Raw genomic sequence first — 19781 nt, 5'->3', positions numbered from 1 at the left:
TATTAAAAAAAAAAAAAGACACTATATGAGTCAAGAGAATCAGGGATGACAACACTGAAAGCAGTCCTGGCAAGGGTTGTCATGCCCCAATTAAAAGCATCATGCTTAACCATAGATTTATGCCCCCTCTGAGAGCAGACACTGGCTTGTGCTGCCTGGGCCCATGCTCAAAAGCTCTTTCATACCTGTGGAAATCTCCCTAGTTTCCTCAGTGAGTTCTTGTTTAGGCTGCATTCAGACATTTAAAAGGATAAGGTTGTAAAACATGTCATAATACAGGAAAAAGGTAGAGTAGAAACTTAATCTTAAAATCATTACCTTTTAAAATAAGTTTTGTTTGAACAAAGGGAAAGTAATGACAAGCTGTCTTCCTTGATGGTAGGACGAACCACTTCAGTTGAGATCACATTTCCTTGGAGCATTTTTGCTGAGAAGAACTACATGGGGTTATCACTATTGGCATGAATCTCTCAAGGTGTCTTTAAACGGACAGCATGGGCAGGGAAAGTTGGGAAGGAGACACGTTGCATGCCATCCGGGATCGAAGCTCGTCTGCTTTGGGTCCTCTAATCCAGTCCTTTCTCCTCTTGCCAGGGCTGTAGCAGGGGAATGGATTTAGTTCCTTTGCTGTTTTGGACACGACCTACAGTGCTAACGTGAGCAGTGCTTGCACAAAGACCACAACTTTTGCTTCTGAAAGCTGATAGCCGGCATCCTGCCTTCCCAGTTTTCAAAACGATTAATTTCCTAAGCTTCAGTTTCCCTAATGTCATTTCAAAAGTTCGCTGGCGGGGAGAGCTGGCAGGGAGCGCGGACCGGCTTCCCTGGCCGCTGGAGCTGCCAGGGAGCTGTCCAGCACCGCGGCGGGACTAGCGGCGGCGGCGGCGGCGGGGCCGGGACGGCAGCACCGGGAGGGCCCCGGGATCGTCCCCAGTGCCCCCGTGGTCACCGCCGCTTCCCGAGGAGCCGTGCGGAGGTACCGGGCCGCCTCCCCGCGTCCTCTTAGCCCCGCTCCAAAGCGCCGGGCGCAGAGCGGAGCGCCCTTCCCGCCCTCCCCGCAGCCGGCAGCGGCGGGAGCTCGGGCTGCGCGCCGGCCCTGCCCTCGGCCCGCCCCGCGGGGCGGTGGGGGCATCTCCCCAGCCCGGGGCAGCGGGGCCGGCGGCGGCCGCGGCGAGCGGGGACGGGCGCGTCAGGCGGCGAGCGGGGCGGGGGAGGAGGGAGGAGGAGGAGGGGGAACGGGCTCCAAACAACACGTGATCCCCGCGGAGCAGCGAGGGAGCCGGGGGAGGGGAGAGCGGGGCGGGCGGCCGAGGCAGAGGAGGGCAGCAGGCACCGCGGCTGCTGCCGCCGCCTCTTTAAAGGCTCCCGGCGCGGCGCGGCGCGACACCCGCGCTCCCGGCCCGGCGCGGAGAGCCGCGGAGCGAGGCAGCGCCGCGGTCTGCGCCGGCCCCGGCGCGGCGGCTCCGCCGCTGCCTCTCGCTCGCCCAGGGGCACCCGCGGCCATGCGAGGCGGCCGCCCCCGCGCCCGCCCAGCTCGGCGCTGCCCGCCGCGGCTGCCCGCCGCCCCGCGCTGAGCCCGCCGCCGCCCCGCGCCGAGCCCGCGGCACCATGTCCCGCCGCAAGATCTCGTCAGAGTCCTTCAGCTCGCTGGGCTCGGACTGCCCGGAGACGAGCCCCGAGGAGGAAGGCGAGTGTCCCCTGTCCCGCCTTTGCTGGAACGGCAGCCGCAGCCCCCCCGGCCCCACCGACATCCCCTTCGCCGCCGCCGCCGCGGCCAGCTCCGGGGCGCGCCGCGCTCCGCGTCGCCGGCGGGTCAACCTGGACTCGCTGGGCGAGAGCATCCGCCGCCTGACGGCCCCCGCGGTGAGTGCCCCGCGCCCGGCCTCGGCCCCCGCCCGCGCCCGGCGGAGCCCCGCGGCTGCCTCGTGGGGTCGGGTTCCTGTCGGGGAGGAGGCGGCGGTGCCCGTGCCCCCCTCCCAGGTGGTCCCGCGGGGCCGCTGGAGCCCGCTGCCTCTCCGTGCCCGCGCCGGCTGCCGGCCGCCGGCTGCCAGCCCCGCAAACCTGCGGGAGTACGGCTCCCGGCAGCCCGGTGCTGGAAATCGGGTCGGGAGTCACGCTTAGGCGCAGCTGCCACTTTGGCTGGGTTTACAATTTCTGCCGAGTCCCTTTCTGAATGAAAACAAAGTCATAAAGTGCTTATCACTAGTGCTGGCAATATTTTTTTTTTTTTTTTAATATATAAAAAGTTACATCTGCATGATGGGTGGCGTGCACACTGTGCCTTCAACATCGAGGGGAGGTCAACTTCGTACATTTGTAGGGCTTCTCTGTACTGAATAGCATAAAACAAAGTTGCGGCTATGTGTTGGGAAATATTTCAGCAACAGATTTCCCTGTGTCTCCTGGATGCACAGACATTCCTGACAGATCAGTTTCTTTAAAGTGGTCTTTGAAATCCACGACTTAATGTTGTCCGGATAGCTACACCTGTAGTTGAGAGTCAGTGACCTGTTGTCTGTATGCTGTTAAAATCAGGAGTGAATTCGGGTACAGCCCATGAGATACGCTAGTATAATTTTGTAAGACTGAAATCAGTGTCCCGGGAGTTCTCGCAGATTAGTGTAAAATAGAAGGTTTTTCTCCAGCCTTTCTGTTAGGATTGTGCTGTGCTCCTATACATACATCTGTGATCATCACTAAAATTTCCTCCTAAAGTTTCAGCTGCAACTGAATGCTTGTTTGGTCTCTGAGATACTTTAATGTATTAAGGCATAAAACATTACTTGCAACAAGTAGTCTTAATCTGCAGGACAGCTGTATCTGCTATTGTGGCATCAGATCATCTTCTTTCATATTGTTAAGACAGCTCTGGGAATTCCTTACGAGTCTCATCACCATCAGCTCTCAGGTTGCATTGGTTTTAATATACTCTTTTCTTTTTGGAATTTAAGTGCTGGACAGGAGTAGACAAGCTGTTTAATGGGAGAAGTTAGTGCATTAAATAGCTAATAGTCATCCAGTTGCAGTTAAGACTTTTCTTTCCCATTGATTTTTTCCCTCTCCACTGGGAATGTGGTCTTGTAATAGTGATATTAATAGATGATATTTCGGGTGACCTGTCTTGTTTTAGTATATTAAAAAAAAAAAAGCAGCTATTTAATTTGATAGTAATGCAATTGTATAATTAGAGCATGTGTTACCGAAAATATTTGAAGTATTCAGAAGTAGTTCAGTGCAGTATTTTGAGATAACCTTAGTATTTGTTTTCCAAGCTTTGACTGTTACCTCCTGTATTATGTTGCTGTAGAAGAGAATTACAGTTTTACAGATAAGTTGTTGAATTCATTTTCGAAATAAACACATTCCTTGAATTAAGACATGAATAAAACTCTGATAGATCCAAATCCTCTTTCCTCCCTGCTCTCAGAGAAATTTTGTTTAAGAATGCAAAAATTTAATCTAATTTGGTTTTGATGTCCCAAACATCGTGGTTTCCCTGGGAGGCAATTATAGCAACCCTCATTGCTAAAAAAATAGGTTATTTTAAAATTTTAATGTGATACACATTACCTAAAATTTCCTCTTTTATCTTGGCATCGCAACTATAGCTTCACTCCCATCTTACACATTTTGGCATAAATTAATGTCATTAAGTCAAAGAAGGCTTGTTGTCCTAGTCCTGGTTTAAGAAAAGAACCAGGCCACCTGCCTTTTTATTTTTAACTCAGAGAAACCACTGTTCAGATGCTTTGTTATTTGGTGCTTTATTACTGAGTTCTGTGACACTGAGTATATGCTTTCATGCAACAAGTCAAGTTGCCATATGTCTAACACTTTAGATCTGATTATTTTTTCACATCTACTGATATAAATCAGGAATAACTTTAATTAGAAGTAAAAAACCCCACTTTGCCTATAAAATTGATTTAATAGGACTTGTACATGTTGTTGGTTAAATTAGAAGGCAAGTCTGAAAGGAGCACTGACAGATGTTCTTTTCAAAGAAAAAGCTCTAATAGTTTTTTATAGATGTAGATAGATCTTTATTCCATAATACTGTAGATAGGGATCTCTGTTAAGTATATAAACATATTTATGTACATACAAATGTATATACTATATATCTAGCCTGCAAGGTCTAATGTTTTCTCTTCAAACATGAATGCAGCAGTTATTTGTCCTCATCCCAACTTTCAAAGTTGAAGGATGGTATAGGTTCCTGATGTTTATAGTTAGCTGTAGTTTTTTGTGCTTTCCTTCACCAATGACTAGGCTTGAAGTACGCAATAACATATTATTTTGTGTTTTCATGGACAAAAAATTCTGTGTGTGTATTTAATACTACTGTACCATGCAGAGAGTTCTCAATGGTAGAAGGAGCTACTGAGAGCTGCTCTGGGCATGTGGAGAGCCTTGAATAGAGCAGGAAGGAGCATCCAAAGGGCAAAAGAGGGGTGGACACCCAAGAGGGATGTCCATAGGGCAGAGCAGCAAGAAGGCTGTGCAAACAGGCTGTGTCTTATGAGTGGTAGTGCAAGAATGTATTTGAAATGTATCTTCTAAGCAATGTGTTCATGAGTACAGCTGTACTGTCAATTGTCAGAGATGCTGTAGAATGAAATGCAGAAATGAAGTATTTGAGATATATTACACTAAAATACGGCTAAAATAAGTTACTGAACTTTTTATCACTTGTAATCTTGGTCTCAATTTTAGCTGAGTGTGACTTTGCACAAACATTACTTTTTGTGGGACTGGGGGAAAATACTAAAAAGTGAACCTTGCTGTGTTGCAGCATTGAATCCACCCTATTCTCCTTGTTCCCAGACAACAGCTTCTAGCACTTCCCAGCACACATGATTTTCCAACTTTTATATTGGTTATTGGAGATTTTTTCCTGCAGTAGTTATACTAGAGGAGGTAGGGACCTGATCCTCAATCAGCATGGGTTCATTTTATGTTCCTGTGAGTTTGTAAATGTTTTCCCGACATGCCTGGATGGGTGAAGAATTGCTACTGTTCACCTGGAACATGCTCACTGCAAACCCTCTCTTTTTTGAGAGCTGGAACTAGGAGGATTATAGAGCTCCCGTCCCGCCAAAACAGCTGTGTATTTGGGGGAAAAGTGTGTGGTGATGAGACCTCCATCCATATCCCACCGCTGGCATTCATGAGTGGGCTGTGCTGGGGAAGGTTAGGGAAGCAGGGTGCACCAGGCAGGGAGGCAGAGCAGCAACAGTGCGAGGAGAGGCAGCTCTTTTGTCACAGCTGCACTCAGCAAACTGTGCAAGTACTGAGCATCTCATCAAGTTGCTGCCCTGCTGCCTCCTCAGTACCAGTCTGCTGTGTAGCCAAGTGCACTGACATCAGGAGGGTGGAGGCACGGCCTGTAGGGTCAGGTGGCCGTGCTCAGCACCTGAGTGTGAAGGTGATGGTTGGTGGGACCAAACTCAGCTGCCCAGTGCCATAAACCCCAGGCTTTGAACACAGCTCTTGTGACTCCTTCGGCTCATGAGATCCTGGCAACAGTTCTCCCTGCATATTGCCCCATGACTGTCTCTGCCCTCTCACAGCCTTTGATCCCTGTGATGTTCCCACAAAGCTGAGTAATTGTGAAGGCAGCTCCTATCCATTCTAACATGTTCCTAAATCATGTTCCTGACAGAACACAGATGTCCCTCTATCCTCTTCATCTGAACTGCTGTCAAATGGTCTTTGGTTATGCACTCTGATCAGAGAAATCTGGAGCCAGATCCAGCTGCTCTCAAAACAAACAGTTGCCCTTGTCACCGGGCTCAGCTCAGTTTATTGGAGATAAATAATAAAATGTTGGGAACTTAATGGGGACATTGATTTATGACCTTGTTTTTAAGAAATAACTTGGTAATTATATGCACATCACAAGCAAATTTAATGATACATTCTCCTTTTGATTCCAGCTTTGTTATTGTGTTCCAGTTCAAAGGATGAATTTTACACCCACAAAGCCATAAATTTTGATGAATTATAAGTAGAGAACATGATACTATATGCTATATGTTATCAAAGTAATATTTTCTGCCCTTAAGAGCTCTGCTATATGGGAATGGTGTCCTAGCACCAGTTGACATAGCTTGATTCTAAAAGTGCAATTTAGTATGTTACTGAATTCTAGTTCCTTGCAGCAATTTTCACATTTGCTCCAGTTCTGTCTTGACTTGTGTCCAATACCAGGCTGAAAATAGAATCAAAATCAGAAAAACATAATTTGTCACTGATTTGAAAAGTCAAATACTCTGCTCCCATCTAAGAGGCACAGACTATCCCTGAAGGAGCTGAGAGTGACTGGGCGTGCATTCAGAGGAGACTGTGTACCCCAAAGCACTGTGCTGATCTTTCTGGAACACAAGTTACAGCATTAATCTGACTAACTTCCATTTGATTTTATTCTCTGAATGGCCGATGTAACGTATTGCTTATAAAATAGTTACGTGAAAATCAATTATGTTGTACTTTTCTGTTCATTTAGAATGATTTCTGCTATTCTTTAAAGGCCCAGTTGAAAACACATTAAAGTAAGAACACGTTTTTCCTGTTTAATTCGGGAAGTTGCTACTGGCTGCCACCAAATAGTTTGAATTTAAGAACTGTCTTTTTGAATACAGCCCTTTCCCTGGCAGTGGGAGAAAAGTGAACATAAAGGAAGTCATTTATGTTAGTGTGTAGGCTATTACTTATGTCACAGAACTAGTGTAACTTCAAATTGCTTAATTGCAAGTGAATCCTCCAGTGAGCGGAGGTGGGGTTTTGGCACAGAAGTAGCAGTGTAGCAGCTTATATCAAACGTGGCTCCATTATAAACCTCTACCACTTAGTCTCCATGAATACTACTCCTTTTACTAGCTTTTTACTTCTGTTCCTTTAACAAGTTGCTGCCACTAGCAGGAGAGGTAGCCAATTGATTTTTCTGTGAGATTTTGGAAAAAATTTGCGCCAGTATTCTGAGCTCGTAATAACTTACATTAACACACTGAGTATAGCTAAGCTCTGCTGTTGTAGAAATGACTTCTGCCTGTCCTTCTGAATGAAATAAGGTAATGTCAAGTGATACCCGTATCACTGCTGTGAGGAGCTTATTCACTTAGTAGCTCAAGCTGGATGAGCTTTACATGAGTAACATCCTTCTCAAGAATGTGGGTGTGAAGCATGAAAATGGTGAAGAAAGGCACATTCTATGAGAAACTTCTAATTCTTAATTTCAGCAGGCAAACAGAATTTTCTTTTTTTTGCAAAGTATAATAAACCCAGACTTTTGCCGAGTATCTTTCAACTTAACAGAGACAAAAGTCATTTATACAGAAGGTCACACAAGCAGTCTGTAGTCAATCAATCTGTTATTTCATAGCCTGAAATAGAGCTGTGATGTCTTAAACAGGAACATTCTGGAAAATGTCATCAATATGAGCATCACAGTGGATTTTGGTTGTTTGTCTTGTTCAGTAGTTTAACATCTGATGCAAAGAAAATTCAGCCTCAGCAAATAAAATATTAAAAAAATTATCTGTACCCGAGGGCCTGCAGCATTATATTGACCTTGATGAAATTTTATTGAGTGTGAATTTGAGTATTTGACATCTAATGCTTAGACCAATCATAGTAGTACTGGGTTTCTTAATGTTTGTGCAGTTCCCAGCAGAATCTTAACTTCCCTGCAGTGCTTGGAGAAAAAGTGTTTTGGAAACATTCATACGTTGCAGACATGTTTGCTGCCTGGAAGCAGCGAGCATATCCCTGCTGGGGAATAGGCTTGCCCACGGGCAGATCTGACCCACTGGCTGACAGAGCAGAGCATGGCAGCACCAGTAGTAATCCCACAAAATTGATCTAAATTGCCTTGCATTTCTCTGCCTCTCCCCTGGCCAAAGTGTGCAGGTGCAAATAGAGGAAGACGTAAGGGGGACGAGAATGTCCTGATCATTAATATATGCCCTTCGGAAGCAGTGAGCCCTCACGGCTACATCAAAATGAGCATCCATGTCCTTCATTTGAAACTGTTTGAGCAGAGCCAGTTACCACCTCACAGCAGTTGGTTGTACTCTGATAAAATGCATAATGTTAATACAGAGGAAAGCCTCTTTCCTTCTATCTCTTGTGCTAATGTTAAAGGCTGCTATGAAGTGCTTTGAGTAAAAGAAATTGTTTTGTCTTGTATCCAGATTCTCTCTACATGTGTCTGTTTGCCAACTCTCAAACTAAGTTTCAAAATTAAGACGAAAAACATCTGTGGTTTCTCCATAGGTTTTGAAGGGATGAATACCTATGCAGAGTTGCATATGAAATTAGGTCCAGTTACACTGGGGAGATTGGTTCTTCTTCTATCTCAGCAGAAAAAATTCCCTGAAAAGGACTGACATATAAAGCTTTTCATTTCCTATCAGTCAGCTGGAGTAGCACTGATGATTTTATGTAGTAGATACCAGTTGCATTAAAAGATGAACAGGTAGCATCAGCAATAGATCATCTATTATATTCTTACCTACTGAACACGTTCTCTCTGCAGCACAGAACAGATCTTCTGTTTGTTCCAGACCAGGCCGAAATTCAGACATTAACAAAGTGATCCCAGCTGGTGTTATAAGGGATAGCACCCTGAGATATTTATCCTTCACTGTCAAGGAGTTAGACTAGATGATCTAATAGGCAATTTCCATCCATAATGTCTGTGATTCTTCTAGCTGAAAAGCAGCTGGGGATGCAGAACTTATAATTTCTGATTATTATTTAGCTCTGCTTTATTTCTTCACAGTGTTTGCATTGTTGCCACGAAATAGTATTGGGTAAAATTCTTAATCTCAATGTTATTTATTAAGTTAAGGCACAAGTATTTCTCTGTGAAGAGGACCCCAGTTTGTATGAACTGAGGAGCAGCATGGTCTCAGGTTTATCTGCAAGTAGCACTGAGCTCAGGTGCTGCACCCTTGCATGGTCCCATCTGGATCATCATAAGCTGTTGCAGGCTGCTTGTTTTGCCTCCAGCTGTCAGTCGTCCTGCCCTGGATCCCCAAACAGTCCACTCCTGGGGATTATGCATCTTCCTCTCTTGAAACCAAATCTGCTGCTAGTCGTGGAGGTCTGCAAGCAGGGGGTGCTTTCATCTAAAGTACAAACATCTGGAATTGGGAAGTTGGTCTTCATAAAGAAAATATATATTTATCTCATATAGAAGCAGTTAATAAATGAGTGCACCTTAAAATGTCCAGAAGCTAGAGAGCAAAACTATGTTTTTTTCCTGATTGTATTATCAAAAGCACTATTAAACCCCTAAAGATTATTTATTTTTTAAAGTTTCAGATGATTGCTTATGTTGTAACTGCTTCTGCATTTCTGATTTCTGTCTGTTCCCTTTCATTCTATTCTTCAGCTATTGGGAATGGGACAGGGAGGGATGCTGGCTGTGCAGGACCTGCTAGGGAGTCTTCCTCCTTTCTGCATCATCAGAACATTGCTGGTTGCCAAAGGAGCCTTCTTTTTCAGTTCTGCTTTTCCCTAGCTGCAGCAATTTCAATGCTTATCTCTCCACTCCTGGCACTTCGGAATGTTGATAAATGTTTGTCTTCAGCTGGAGCCTTGATTCTTTGTTTACAACCTCTTTAATTCAATATTTTGGTGACCAGAAGGACAGGGAGAGAACAGTTTTTCTCTGCTTACATGATCATGGGATATTAAATATTAAAAATACCCAGACTGAAAATGACTGTTTTGCCATTTATCTTCTTTCAGATGGGCCAGATGCACACCTGCTTGTGTGTGCTTAGAGATCTGCAATCACCTAAGCACAAAGACTTGACTAAAATTGCTTTTGAAATATGAAAAAAGAAATGTTTTTCATTAATGAATGATCACCAGCAGTGAAGCTGGCAATTAAAGCCTTACACATCTGCTGAGTTTGTGATTGAACACTTGAAATTTGAAGCATTTAAAACTTTCAGCATCACAGTGCTGATTTGGCTGAGGTCCGCAGCCTCTCCCGCATTCAGCGGTGCGGATTCCTTTAGGAAGGGCTTTGCAACTCCCCAGGACACAGCAGTGTGGAGGAGTTCCCTGACCTGACGGACATACTTGAAGAAATTCTGATAGAAGCAAAGTGGTTTCTAGCTGATCCTGTTATGCCCTTCAGTGCTTCAACTTCTACGTTTAAAATTTCAAGCACTCAAGTTTTTAACAGCATGACTGCTGGAACCCTTCGGAAGCTCAGCTAGGAGCCACTTAGCTTTTCCAAGGAAAAATCTTTGAAACTTTGTTAGGGTTAAGAAGGAACTGTCTGTGTACCTGGCTGCTCTCTTGGCAGTGTTCTATACAGCCCCTTTCTTTCCTAATTCTGTCTAGGTATCTTGGGATGCAGAAGGAATGGGATGGAGAATTTGAAACTGCATTTATGTAAATTTAGACTGAGTCATCTGGTATACTGTGTGGAGTTCTGTCACCTCAGTGTGGGGTTTGTCTGTCCTTACTTAAACACTCTAAGATGTCGAAGTCTAAAGCAATCACTCAATGTCTCTTCTAGACAAAAGAAAGAAGTGGGTATTTATAAAGACTGAGTCCTCAGGCATGTATTAGATGCCAACCAGAGGATGAAATGAATCACTGTGGGTGCCTGCAGTTGGGCAGATGAGCCCTACCGTTTATTTCCACAGGTGTTGCAATCAAATGAAAGACATTTCAGAGGCAACAGAAAATGACTAGGGAATAGGCTAAAATCTCTGTCCTCCGAGAAGTTTGGAAAGTTTATGTTTGATTGCCTTAGGAAAGACATTTGTAAGAAGGGATGCAGTTAAAGTGGAAATTCTTTCCCCTTTGCCTTGAAAACCAAGGCAATGAAGCTGCAAGACAAGAAAACTGAACTCAGAAAAAGAAAAAACCCCGCAGTTTAAACTAGAAACCTTTTTCAAAAGAAGTTGCCTGAGTTTAAAAACCAGGAATATTTCAAGTTCATTTAGACAAATATCTTCATAACGATTTTCTCCATTTAATCATCAAAATAATTTTGAGGAACTCCTCTGTCTTCAGGACTTGAACTGGTTTTGCACTATTGGAGAGCAGGATGAGATCTAGCAGGAAGGGCACATTTCTCTAGGAGTGCATCTTGTGAACAGTGGTGGCTGGCAGAGTGACAGTGGCTGTCGTGGCAGGGCTGCCACTGCTGAGATTGCTGCCTGGTGGTGCCAAAAGCTGGGTGCTGTGGTCAGAGAGCAGTGAGGTGCCAGGGGGAAGAGCGGTACTAGATAGTGAGCAGGCTGTACACATTAGGGAGGATGAACAGATCTTTCCAGAGGCCCTGCAGAGCCAAGAACCTGAGCTCCATGTTGAAAGGAAGGGGAGAAAAATGGAGATAAGCTTTGAGAGTCAAGAGTAGGAACTCTGGAGAGGGCTGGAGGTTTGTCACTTCTGACAGCATAACTAAGACCCCTGTTCCACCAGTGATTCAGCAGGTACAGAGAAGGTAAAATGCCCTGTGAAGAGGTGGGAGAGATGATCCCCCTTGGGATAGGGCAGCAGAGCCAGCAGAGCCTCAACACTTAGAAGCTTCCAGAAGAGGAGGGTGGTAGGTATCAGAAGCTCTCTCCTGAGGAGACAGAAGCTCTCATGTGCCAGGCTGCCATGCTGTTGCAGAAGGTTTGCTGCTTGCCAAGTGCTCTCACATTAAGTGTTGCAAAGAGGCTGCCGAAGCTTGTTTGTCTCTTGGACTATGACCACTGCTGCTCATCCATGTGGGCACCAGTGATGCAGCCAGGGAAGACTCTGAGTGTGTCAGGAGTGACTACACATCTTTGAGTGCAAGGGTGAAGTGTGCAGGTGCCCTGGGGTCTCCTCAATCCTGCTGGTGAAGGGGGAAGGCACATCCAGTTGGAGCAGGCACATTTAGTAGGCAGTCTGTAGCTGTGTTGGTGGTATTGCTGGCAGGTCTGTGATTTCCATGGACATGGGATATGCTCTGAGGAGCAAGGACTGCTGAGAAAGAATCTGACAAAGTGAGCTGAGGTCTTCTCTAACTGGCTGCACAACCTTGTGGAGGGGGCTTTAAATGATGCTTATTGGGGAATGGGGTTCATTCTCTGAAGGAAAGGGTGAGCAGAAAGATGGAAGAAGCTCTTGGGCTCACCTCATGAAAGCAGCATGTTTGGGAGCCCATCTCAAGTGCCAGTGCCCAAATGCAGGCAGCATGGGGAGCAAACAGGTGGCATTAGACATCCCCATGTTTCTACTGAGCTTGGACCTCCCATGGGATTGCGCACATCCTTGCGTGGAATGGCTCTCAGGACAAGAGTGCTGCAGGAGATGGACACAGGCTCTTCAGGAAGGCCAGGCTGAGAAGGTGAGAAACAGGAGCAGTACTCTATGCAAAGAGATGGCAGCTATGTGTGGGCAATTCCCTTTGGGCAAAGCAAGGAGGCCCAGAGCATGAGAGTCAGGAGCAGAGGGCAGCTGAGCAGAGGGGGTGTGGTGGTACCTCTGCTGCACGCTGTGTGGTTAAGAAGTGAAAGCAGAGGAAGCCTTTAGACAGCTAGATGAAGCCTCAAAATAGCAAGCCTTGTTATTTATAAGGGACTTCGGCCAACTCAAAATCCACTAGAAGGGCAGTAGGTCTGAGCACAAGCAATGCAGGAGATTTTTGGAGTGTGCTGAAGACAGTGTCTTAACACAGGTGATCAGTGAGCTGACAGGGTGGGGATACTCTGCTGGAGCTATTGCTCACAAAAGAGGAGCAACTGGTTGAAGATCTGAAGGTTGAAGCATCTCTGGCTACAGTGATTCTGAGATGCTGGAGTTCCAAACACTCAGAGAAGTGGGAAAGACAAATAAGTGGAATGAATCACTTCCTCATACTTCAGGAGAGCAGATTTTGGCTTCTTCATAGCTCCTTTTGTCAGGCTCCAATGGGAAACTAATCTATAGGGTAAATGGGCTCAAGAAGCTTGTTGAGCTTTATGGACTCCTTGACACCCTCCTCAAAGCACCAGAATCGTTAATTTGTTCAAATGCAGAAAAAGATGTTAACAGAAATTGGAAGCAGGCGTGGGAGACAATTGAGGCATGCAGGGATGGAGATAGGAAAGACTTCAAGTCATGGCAACCAGGGGAGGTACTCGATGACTAGAAAAAAGGCCAGTGTCACACCCAGCACCAAGAAGGACAAGAAGAGTCTGGGGAACTACAGACCAGTCAGCCTCAATTCTTGGGGAGGTTATGGAGCAAGTCCTTTTGGAATCCCTTTAGCACAGAAAGGGATAATAAGGCAGTTATTGAGAACAGCCAGGCAAAATCTTACCTCTTTATTTCCTTCAACACTCCTTACACACATTTATGACCTTTACCAAGGATGAATTGTACCTGATTAGCCTGACTGACTTCTGTCATGAGATGACTGGCTCAGTGGATGAAGGAATGTTGTCTGTCTTGACTTTAGGAAAGTCTTTGACATGTTCTCCCATAGTGTCATTAGAGCCAAACTGATGAGATACAGACTGCTTGAGTGGGTGATGGGGTGGGTGGGATATGGACTGGACCGTAGGGCTCAGATGTCGCCCTCAGAGTCACAGAGTCGAGCTAGCAACCAGTTACCTCTGCACGCCCTTCAGAGATTGATACTGGGACCAGCAGAAGACTTAACAGGATTGTCAGGGGATGGAGCGTGGGACATCTGAGGACAGGCTAGGGAAGCTGTGTCTGTTCAGATTTTCTGGAGAGACAGCTTTGGGGGTATCTTGTTGCACTCTACAGCTAAACTGAGCAGGGTGGGTAGGGAAGATGGAGCCAGGCTTTCTACAGGGGTACACAGTGGGAGGAGGATGAGAGGCAACAAAGCTGAAAGATGGGAGTTTAAAACCAGAATTATGGAAAAAAATGATGTGTTATGAGGGTGTTTAGACACTGGCACAGGTTTCCCAGAGAGGTGGGATTGTCATCCTTGGAGACAGTCAAAACTTGTCTGAGGAATGACCTGAGCAACCAGTTTTAACTCAAATTTGAGCAGGACATTGGTCTAGAAGACCTCCAGAGGTTCCTTCAAACCTATATGACTCAATGATTCAGTTATATTTTACAAGTTATTCTGACACATAAGGGTTAGCCATGGCCTGATGTCTGAATTCAGAGTTATTTTAGGGAACTTGTCTATTCTCTGCCATACAAGAGGTCAGTCTGAGTATCTCCAGTGTTCCCCTATACCTTATATATCATCATGCCATCTGGAGCTCGGATGTGATCTGGTATGGCAATCATTGGATTAATTTACAGTTAGGAATAGCAATAATTTGTCTTTGATTTGTCTGTAGGCACATGAGCTGATAAGACTATTCCTCTTTGTGATGCATACAAATATTAATCATCATAATCAAAAGGAATTGTTGACATTTAATTGTTTAAGTAATACTCACTGGTTTACATTTACATTAAATCTTTTAATTTTAAGTAGCCATGAAGTTTTACAACCTCACCAGTAAATAAGTGGCACTGAGCACCTAAATGGCATTGCAGTGGAGGAGGTGTATGGTCAAAGGCTATCTTTTACCTCCTTGAGTGGTAGAACTGTGCTTCTGGGAGATGTCATGTGTGCCATGCTACTAGGAGGTTTAGCTATTTTACCTCCATCCAGTCTTGTTACTGGATACAGAAAAGAGGTGGAAATGTTTCCCTGGTCGTTCTCTGTCTCATGGGCAATGCATTGTCAGTAGCAGAAGAAGTAATACACCAGACTGCCCTTGTAGGCAGCTGTAAACAGGTGTCATATCTCTTCTCACTGTTTTGTTTAGACATGGCCCTGGTTACAGAATTACATCTGTGGCAAAATGACATTCACCAGTGATGAAATACAGCAAACTGAGAAGGTGAGCGTAGCAGCTTTTTAATGACGCACAGCAACATGCCATAATAATTCTTGTCAGAGATGGAGAAAGACTTTGTGACTCCTTGGATCTGTTTTTGTTCTGGCTGTGAGCACATTATATCGAGCTCTGCTTATGACTCGTGTTTTAATAGTAAATCCTATTTTTGTCTGTACTTAATTTCTAAGATTTGACAGGAGTTGCTAGTGAAAAGGGGTGTGAGTTCATGGGGTTGTTTAGAATTGTCTGACAACAACTAGGCAACTGATTTAGCTTTTAGAAGAGAAAGATAACATGGGATTTTTTTTTTTTTTCCATTCAGACTGCAGGAGGAGGGATGTTTACCAATGAAATAAGTTCAGGACTAGGAGATCACTTGTATTGTCAAATCTTGAGGTAACCAAAATGATTTTTCCCTGGTTAAGGAGTGCAGTATGTGTGCCAGGTGTGAGAAAGACAAAGACAATTGATGGACTATTGCTCAGGTGTTCTAAGCTGCAAAACTTGAGAAAACTTGAGGTTTTCTTCCTCTCTGCTGTGGTACCAAGCATTGCTGCCTTCCATATGCTTGCTGTAAAAGTACTTTGGGACAACCAGAATGGAGATTTAATTTCACAATCAAACATTTCTATTATTCCCTATTCATGTCAGTGGAGTTGCTGGTGGAGTACTAATGTTCTCTCTGTAGGGGCTGAGGGAAATGCTGTATGGGGATGGGAAATGGCAGCTCTCACTTCTCTGCTTAAAGCTATTCTGTTTTGCTTTGTTGCTGCTGTGAGAAAATACATCTTTTCTATATGTGAAGAGTGGATTTTTCTGCTTGCTGAGCACAGAAAAGCTTCTGAATCTCTGTGAGAACATCCTATGAAATATGTTTGTAGTCCATTAGGCCTGAGGACTTCAACATCTGCCGTACCACTGAGAAGGGGATGGTTTTTTGATATGTGATGATTTCACTCATATGGTGCTTCCATTGCGTTTTACAAGAGAACATGCAACTTTTAAATCCTTTTGGCACAGGTAACTTAGCTCCCACAGAGAATTAAAGCGATTATCTGATATACAGTTAACAAGAAGAACCTATTTCAGGGTTTGCATCTGTGTTGAGTTTATTTTTTTTTTTTTCATAGGACCATAGAATAGTTTGGGTTGGAAGGACCTTTAAAGGTCATCTAGTCCAGTCTCCCTGGAATGAGCAGGGGCATCTTCAGCTAAATCAGGTTGCCCAGAGCCCCATCCAACTTGACCTTGAATGTTTCCAGGAATGGGTCACCTACCACTTTTCTGGACAACCTGCTCCAGTGTTTCACCACCCTTGTAATATAAAACTTCTTTCTTTTATCTAGTCTAATTCTATTCTCTTCTAGTTTTAAACCATTTCCCTTGTCCTACTGCAACAGGCCTTGCTAAAAAGTTTGTCCCTCTCTTTCCTCTAAGCCCTCTTATGCTCTTGTTAAGTGCATGCATTTTTTTTAAGTTAAAAGTGTAGACGCTTTCTTATAGTTTGGTATAAGAGAAGAAACTTTTTGCAGTTGTACAAACCTAGTGTAGCCTGGTATACACTTTCTTCTTCCTGCTGTCATCAGGCCAGATGCCTCCTTCTGCAAAGGAAGGCAAGAGTACTCATGAGCAAGAGTAGGTAGAAAGCTCAGCTCTTGAACTGCTGAATCTGTAGGTCAGTAAGCAAAATTTGCGACTTTGAAAAGTGATTGTGGTTTTAGAATGAAATTCCTCTAATTAAGGGGCATTTTGACTATTACTTTCTAAACCTATTAGATGTCTATGCCAAAAGGCAGGAAAAGACCTAATATCTCTAAAATTTCAATGTGTGTGGTTCTGAGTCTGATCATAATGTCCATGTGTGCTTTTGATACAGTAGGAAAGCTTATAAACCCCATTTGTGCATCGCTCTCTGACTTCTGGCACCAGATCAAAATAGACAGGTGAAGAACCTCAGATTTGATTCAAACCTAGTAATTTTGGAGGAATAATGTTTTGCCATAAGTGACTTGGAAAATTCAAGAGAAAATTACATGGATATCACATGTGCTTTATTTGCCCAAAGATCTCTCACGAATTCATTCAAAATAATAATAGCCTCAACAGCAGTAGTAGTATAGAAAATAAACATTTATATACATAAGTATTTTGTTGAACACTGTAGTAGTAGTAAGAATGCAAATAAAGGCAGTTATGCACATATGTAGTTTGGTGAACACCTATTAAAGTGAAATAGCATAGAAGTGCTTGAATCATGTCATGATTTTCTTTTGATGAACTTGACTTTCCTGATAATTTGAAAGATGACTGAAGAGTCATAGTTTGTCAGGAAAGTAAACCAAAATAAATTGCATCTTTATAATGTTCTTTATTAGAAGATACTCTAGGGAGCATAGAGAGTTAAAAAACTCAATGCCTTTTCCTGGTCATACTTTCATCACAAAATAATAGCATTTTCTTGCAGACTATTTCAAATTAATTATTTTAAATTAGTGAGATAGTTGGTGAGTGATAGTTTTTGAGAGCTGTTTTTGAGAGTGAAGTGGCTCCTTTGTTATGTGCAACTAGCCTTATAAGCAGTATTAATTACGCCACATTGTAAAACTCTTCCTATTTAAATGGTGAAGTAAGATACAAGGAATGAATAATAATATTTTGTATCTGTTGTTGCGATGGGCATATGGCAGGTAGAAGATAAAGAGGAATAAAACTGGAGAAAAATAGTGCGTTAAAGATCTGTTAATTGAACTGTGCTACAGTTCCCTAATCTCACAATTTTTTAAAATTATTCTTCCGTAGCCTCAGACCATTCGGCAAACTCTTCAAAAGACACTGCAGCATTTTGAGCATCAGGTTATTGGGTAAGTGTTAATGTGAGGTAGTGAAAGGTGCATGGTAATGTTTTGCTCTGTGCCTCCCAATTCACAGCTCTGCATGATAAGCTTTTTAATTTAATCCTAAATTTTTTCTCTCAAATTCTTAAAGATGCTTTGGAATAACCATACATAATCTAGATGTAAATGGTAAACTGCTGTTCAGTCCTGCTTCTGTACAATCCCATCAGATGATGAGTGCTTAATTAACTGTAATGTTTCTTATAAAAAGAGAATAGAAAATCTTTTTCAGTCATAGAATATTAGGCTGGAAAGGGACCTCAAAGCTCTTCTAGTCCAACCTTTCTTGACAGAAGCATGGTCTAGACAAGATGGCTCAGCACTCTGTCCAGCTGAATCCTGAAACTGCCCATCATTGAAAGGTCTTAATCCTTTGCCACCACTTCTGAAAGAAATTTGTTGACTTTGCGTTTGTATAAGGAGTTGTTATAACTTTATTTTTTTTTCTGTAGTTACAGAGATGCAGAGAAGAATTTTCACAATATATCAAACAGATGCTCCTATACAGACTGCTCTGGCAATGAAGAAACTGAAGATGTCTCAGGAATTCTCCAGTGTACAGCTAATGTACTTGGTAGGTATTTTTTCAAGGGAATTTGTTTCCTTTACTTGGAAGGAAAGTTTACTGACCATCCTAATGCCAATGATGAAGCAAGAAATTTTTGCTCCAACCGTGGAAATTTAGGATGTAGGCAGCAACATAACAGTGCACTGTTACTACATTTGTTTTCTTTTCTACATACATTTTGAGTCTTTAAGACAATTCAGACTGATTGTCAGTGAAGACAGTGAATGTGTGTGTTGTGCAATACCCAGTGATTAGAGAAGTTTTCAAAGGCTTTTGGCAAGTGGACTTGCTTTGGAATTATCTCTGGTGTTTTTATAGGGGTTCTGCAAAACAACAGACACTTTTATCATTTGTGTGGACAGAGGGCCTGAGAAGCAACAGCAGGGTATACCTGAGACATGAAATATTCTGGAAACTTAGATTTTCTTTGGCAAGAAGCACAACACTGAAATCTGACTGTGTATGATAACTGAAGATAAGATTTAGCTTTCCATGTCAGGGGAATATGGTGAGGTGATACTCTGCTCACATTCTGGTCTTTACCATTGTATCCTGCTGACTTCAAATACTTTTGGAGGAGATGCATTGTGTATCTGTCTTTTCTACTGCAAACTGTTAAACAGACTTGGTGTGCTCTGTGAAACAGCAAACGTTGTAGTTGAGAGATGACTGTGTTTCACTGACTTTCAAAATGCTTTTTTTTTTGGCTATCTGGTGCCTTATTCTATAAAATACTAGATGCTGTCAGGGATGTTCTGCATGCCTTTGACTGCTGCTAGAAGGAGTTGGCATTTTGTATTTTGCATGTGTGGTCATGGAGAGAATTTACAACAAATTAAATTTTAAACATGTCCAGTGTTAGTTAGCTTTTTTCTTTATTTTAAAATATTTGCATGTTAGCTCTCTAAAACAAATGCTATGAGTGATATGGCAGGACTCATGCAAAGCAGAGACTTTTCATGTTACCAGGTATATTTTAATATCATAAAAAGCCAGACTAGACATTCAGTACTTGTTTCACCATGACAAAAAGTATGTGTTCTAAGAAACAGTTAGGAATAATTTTTCACCTTCATAGTGCTTTTAAAGCAATATGTTAGTACTAGTACCTCAGCATGGCTGAGTAGTGTGCAACCTTTTTCTTCAGTGGTATCCTCACAGTGCGTGTTTATTAGGGGCAGATTGGACTTTGGGGACCAAAGTGTAGGGATAACATCTAAGCATTACTATCTTGGGGAACTATTAAAGTGGGCTTTGTTGAAAATTAGTTTGCAGAGACTTTTTCTTGGACAAGTTCACCTCTTAAAGAATGAGTTCTTAGCAAAAAAAAAAAGCCCATTCAGTATGAGCAAAACACTGAGATAATTTAAAAGCAATGCTTCTCCCTATCTGGGAGAAGAACGTAAGGGAATGAGCAGTTAACCCAGCTTCTTTATTTTAATTGTAGCTCCTATCACA

The 19781-nt window shown here is 43.4% G+C and overlaps 1 protein-coding gene across 1 annotated transcript in view; it reads left to right on the top strand.

Moving 5' to 3' along the window:
* Positions 1 to 1608: 1608 nt before the first annotated feature.
* Positions 1609 to 19781, top strand: part of GUCY1A2 (guanylate cyclase 1 soluble subunit alpha 2) — a gene marked incomplete at its 5' end in the record, with an annotated part of 141172 nt that continues 122999 nt past the window's right edge. The window contains 3 exons of the mRNA XM_082277748.1: positions 1609 to 1863; positions 17661 to 17722; positions 18208 to 18329. Of these exons, the coding sequence (XP_082133874.1) occupies positions 1609 to 1863; positions 17661 to 17722; positions 18208 to 18329 (439 nt within the window). The remainder of the gene's footprint in view (positions 1864 to 17660; positions 17723 to 18207; positions 18330 to 19781) is intronic.

The sequence above is a fragment of the Coloeus monedula genome (genome assembly GCF_965178545.1).
Source record: "Coloeus monedula genome assembly, chromosome: 3".
NCBI lineage: Eukaryota > Metazoa > Chordata > Aves > Passeriformes > Corvidae > Coloeus > Coloeus monedula.
The sequence above is the reverse complement of the archived record's forward strand: the minus strand, read 5'-3'. Positions and strand labels throughout refer to the sequence as shown.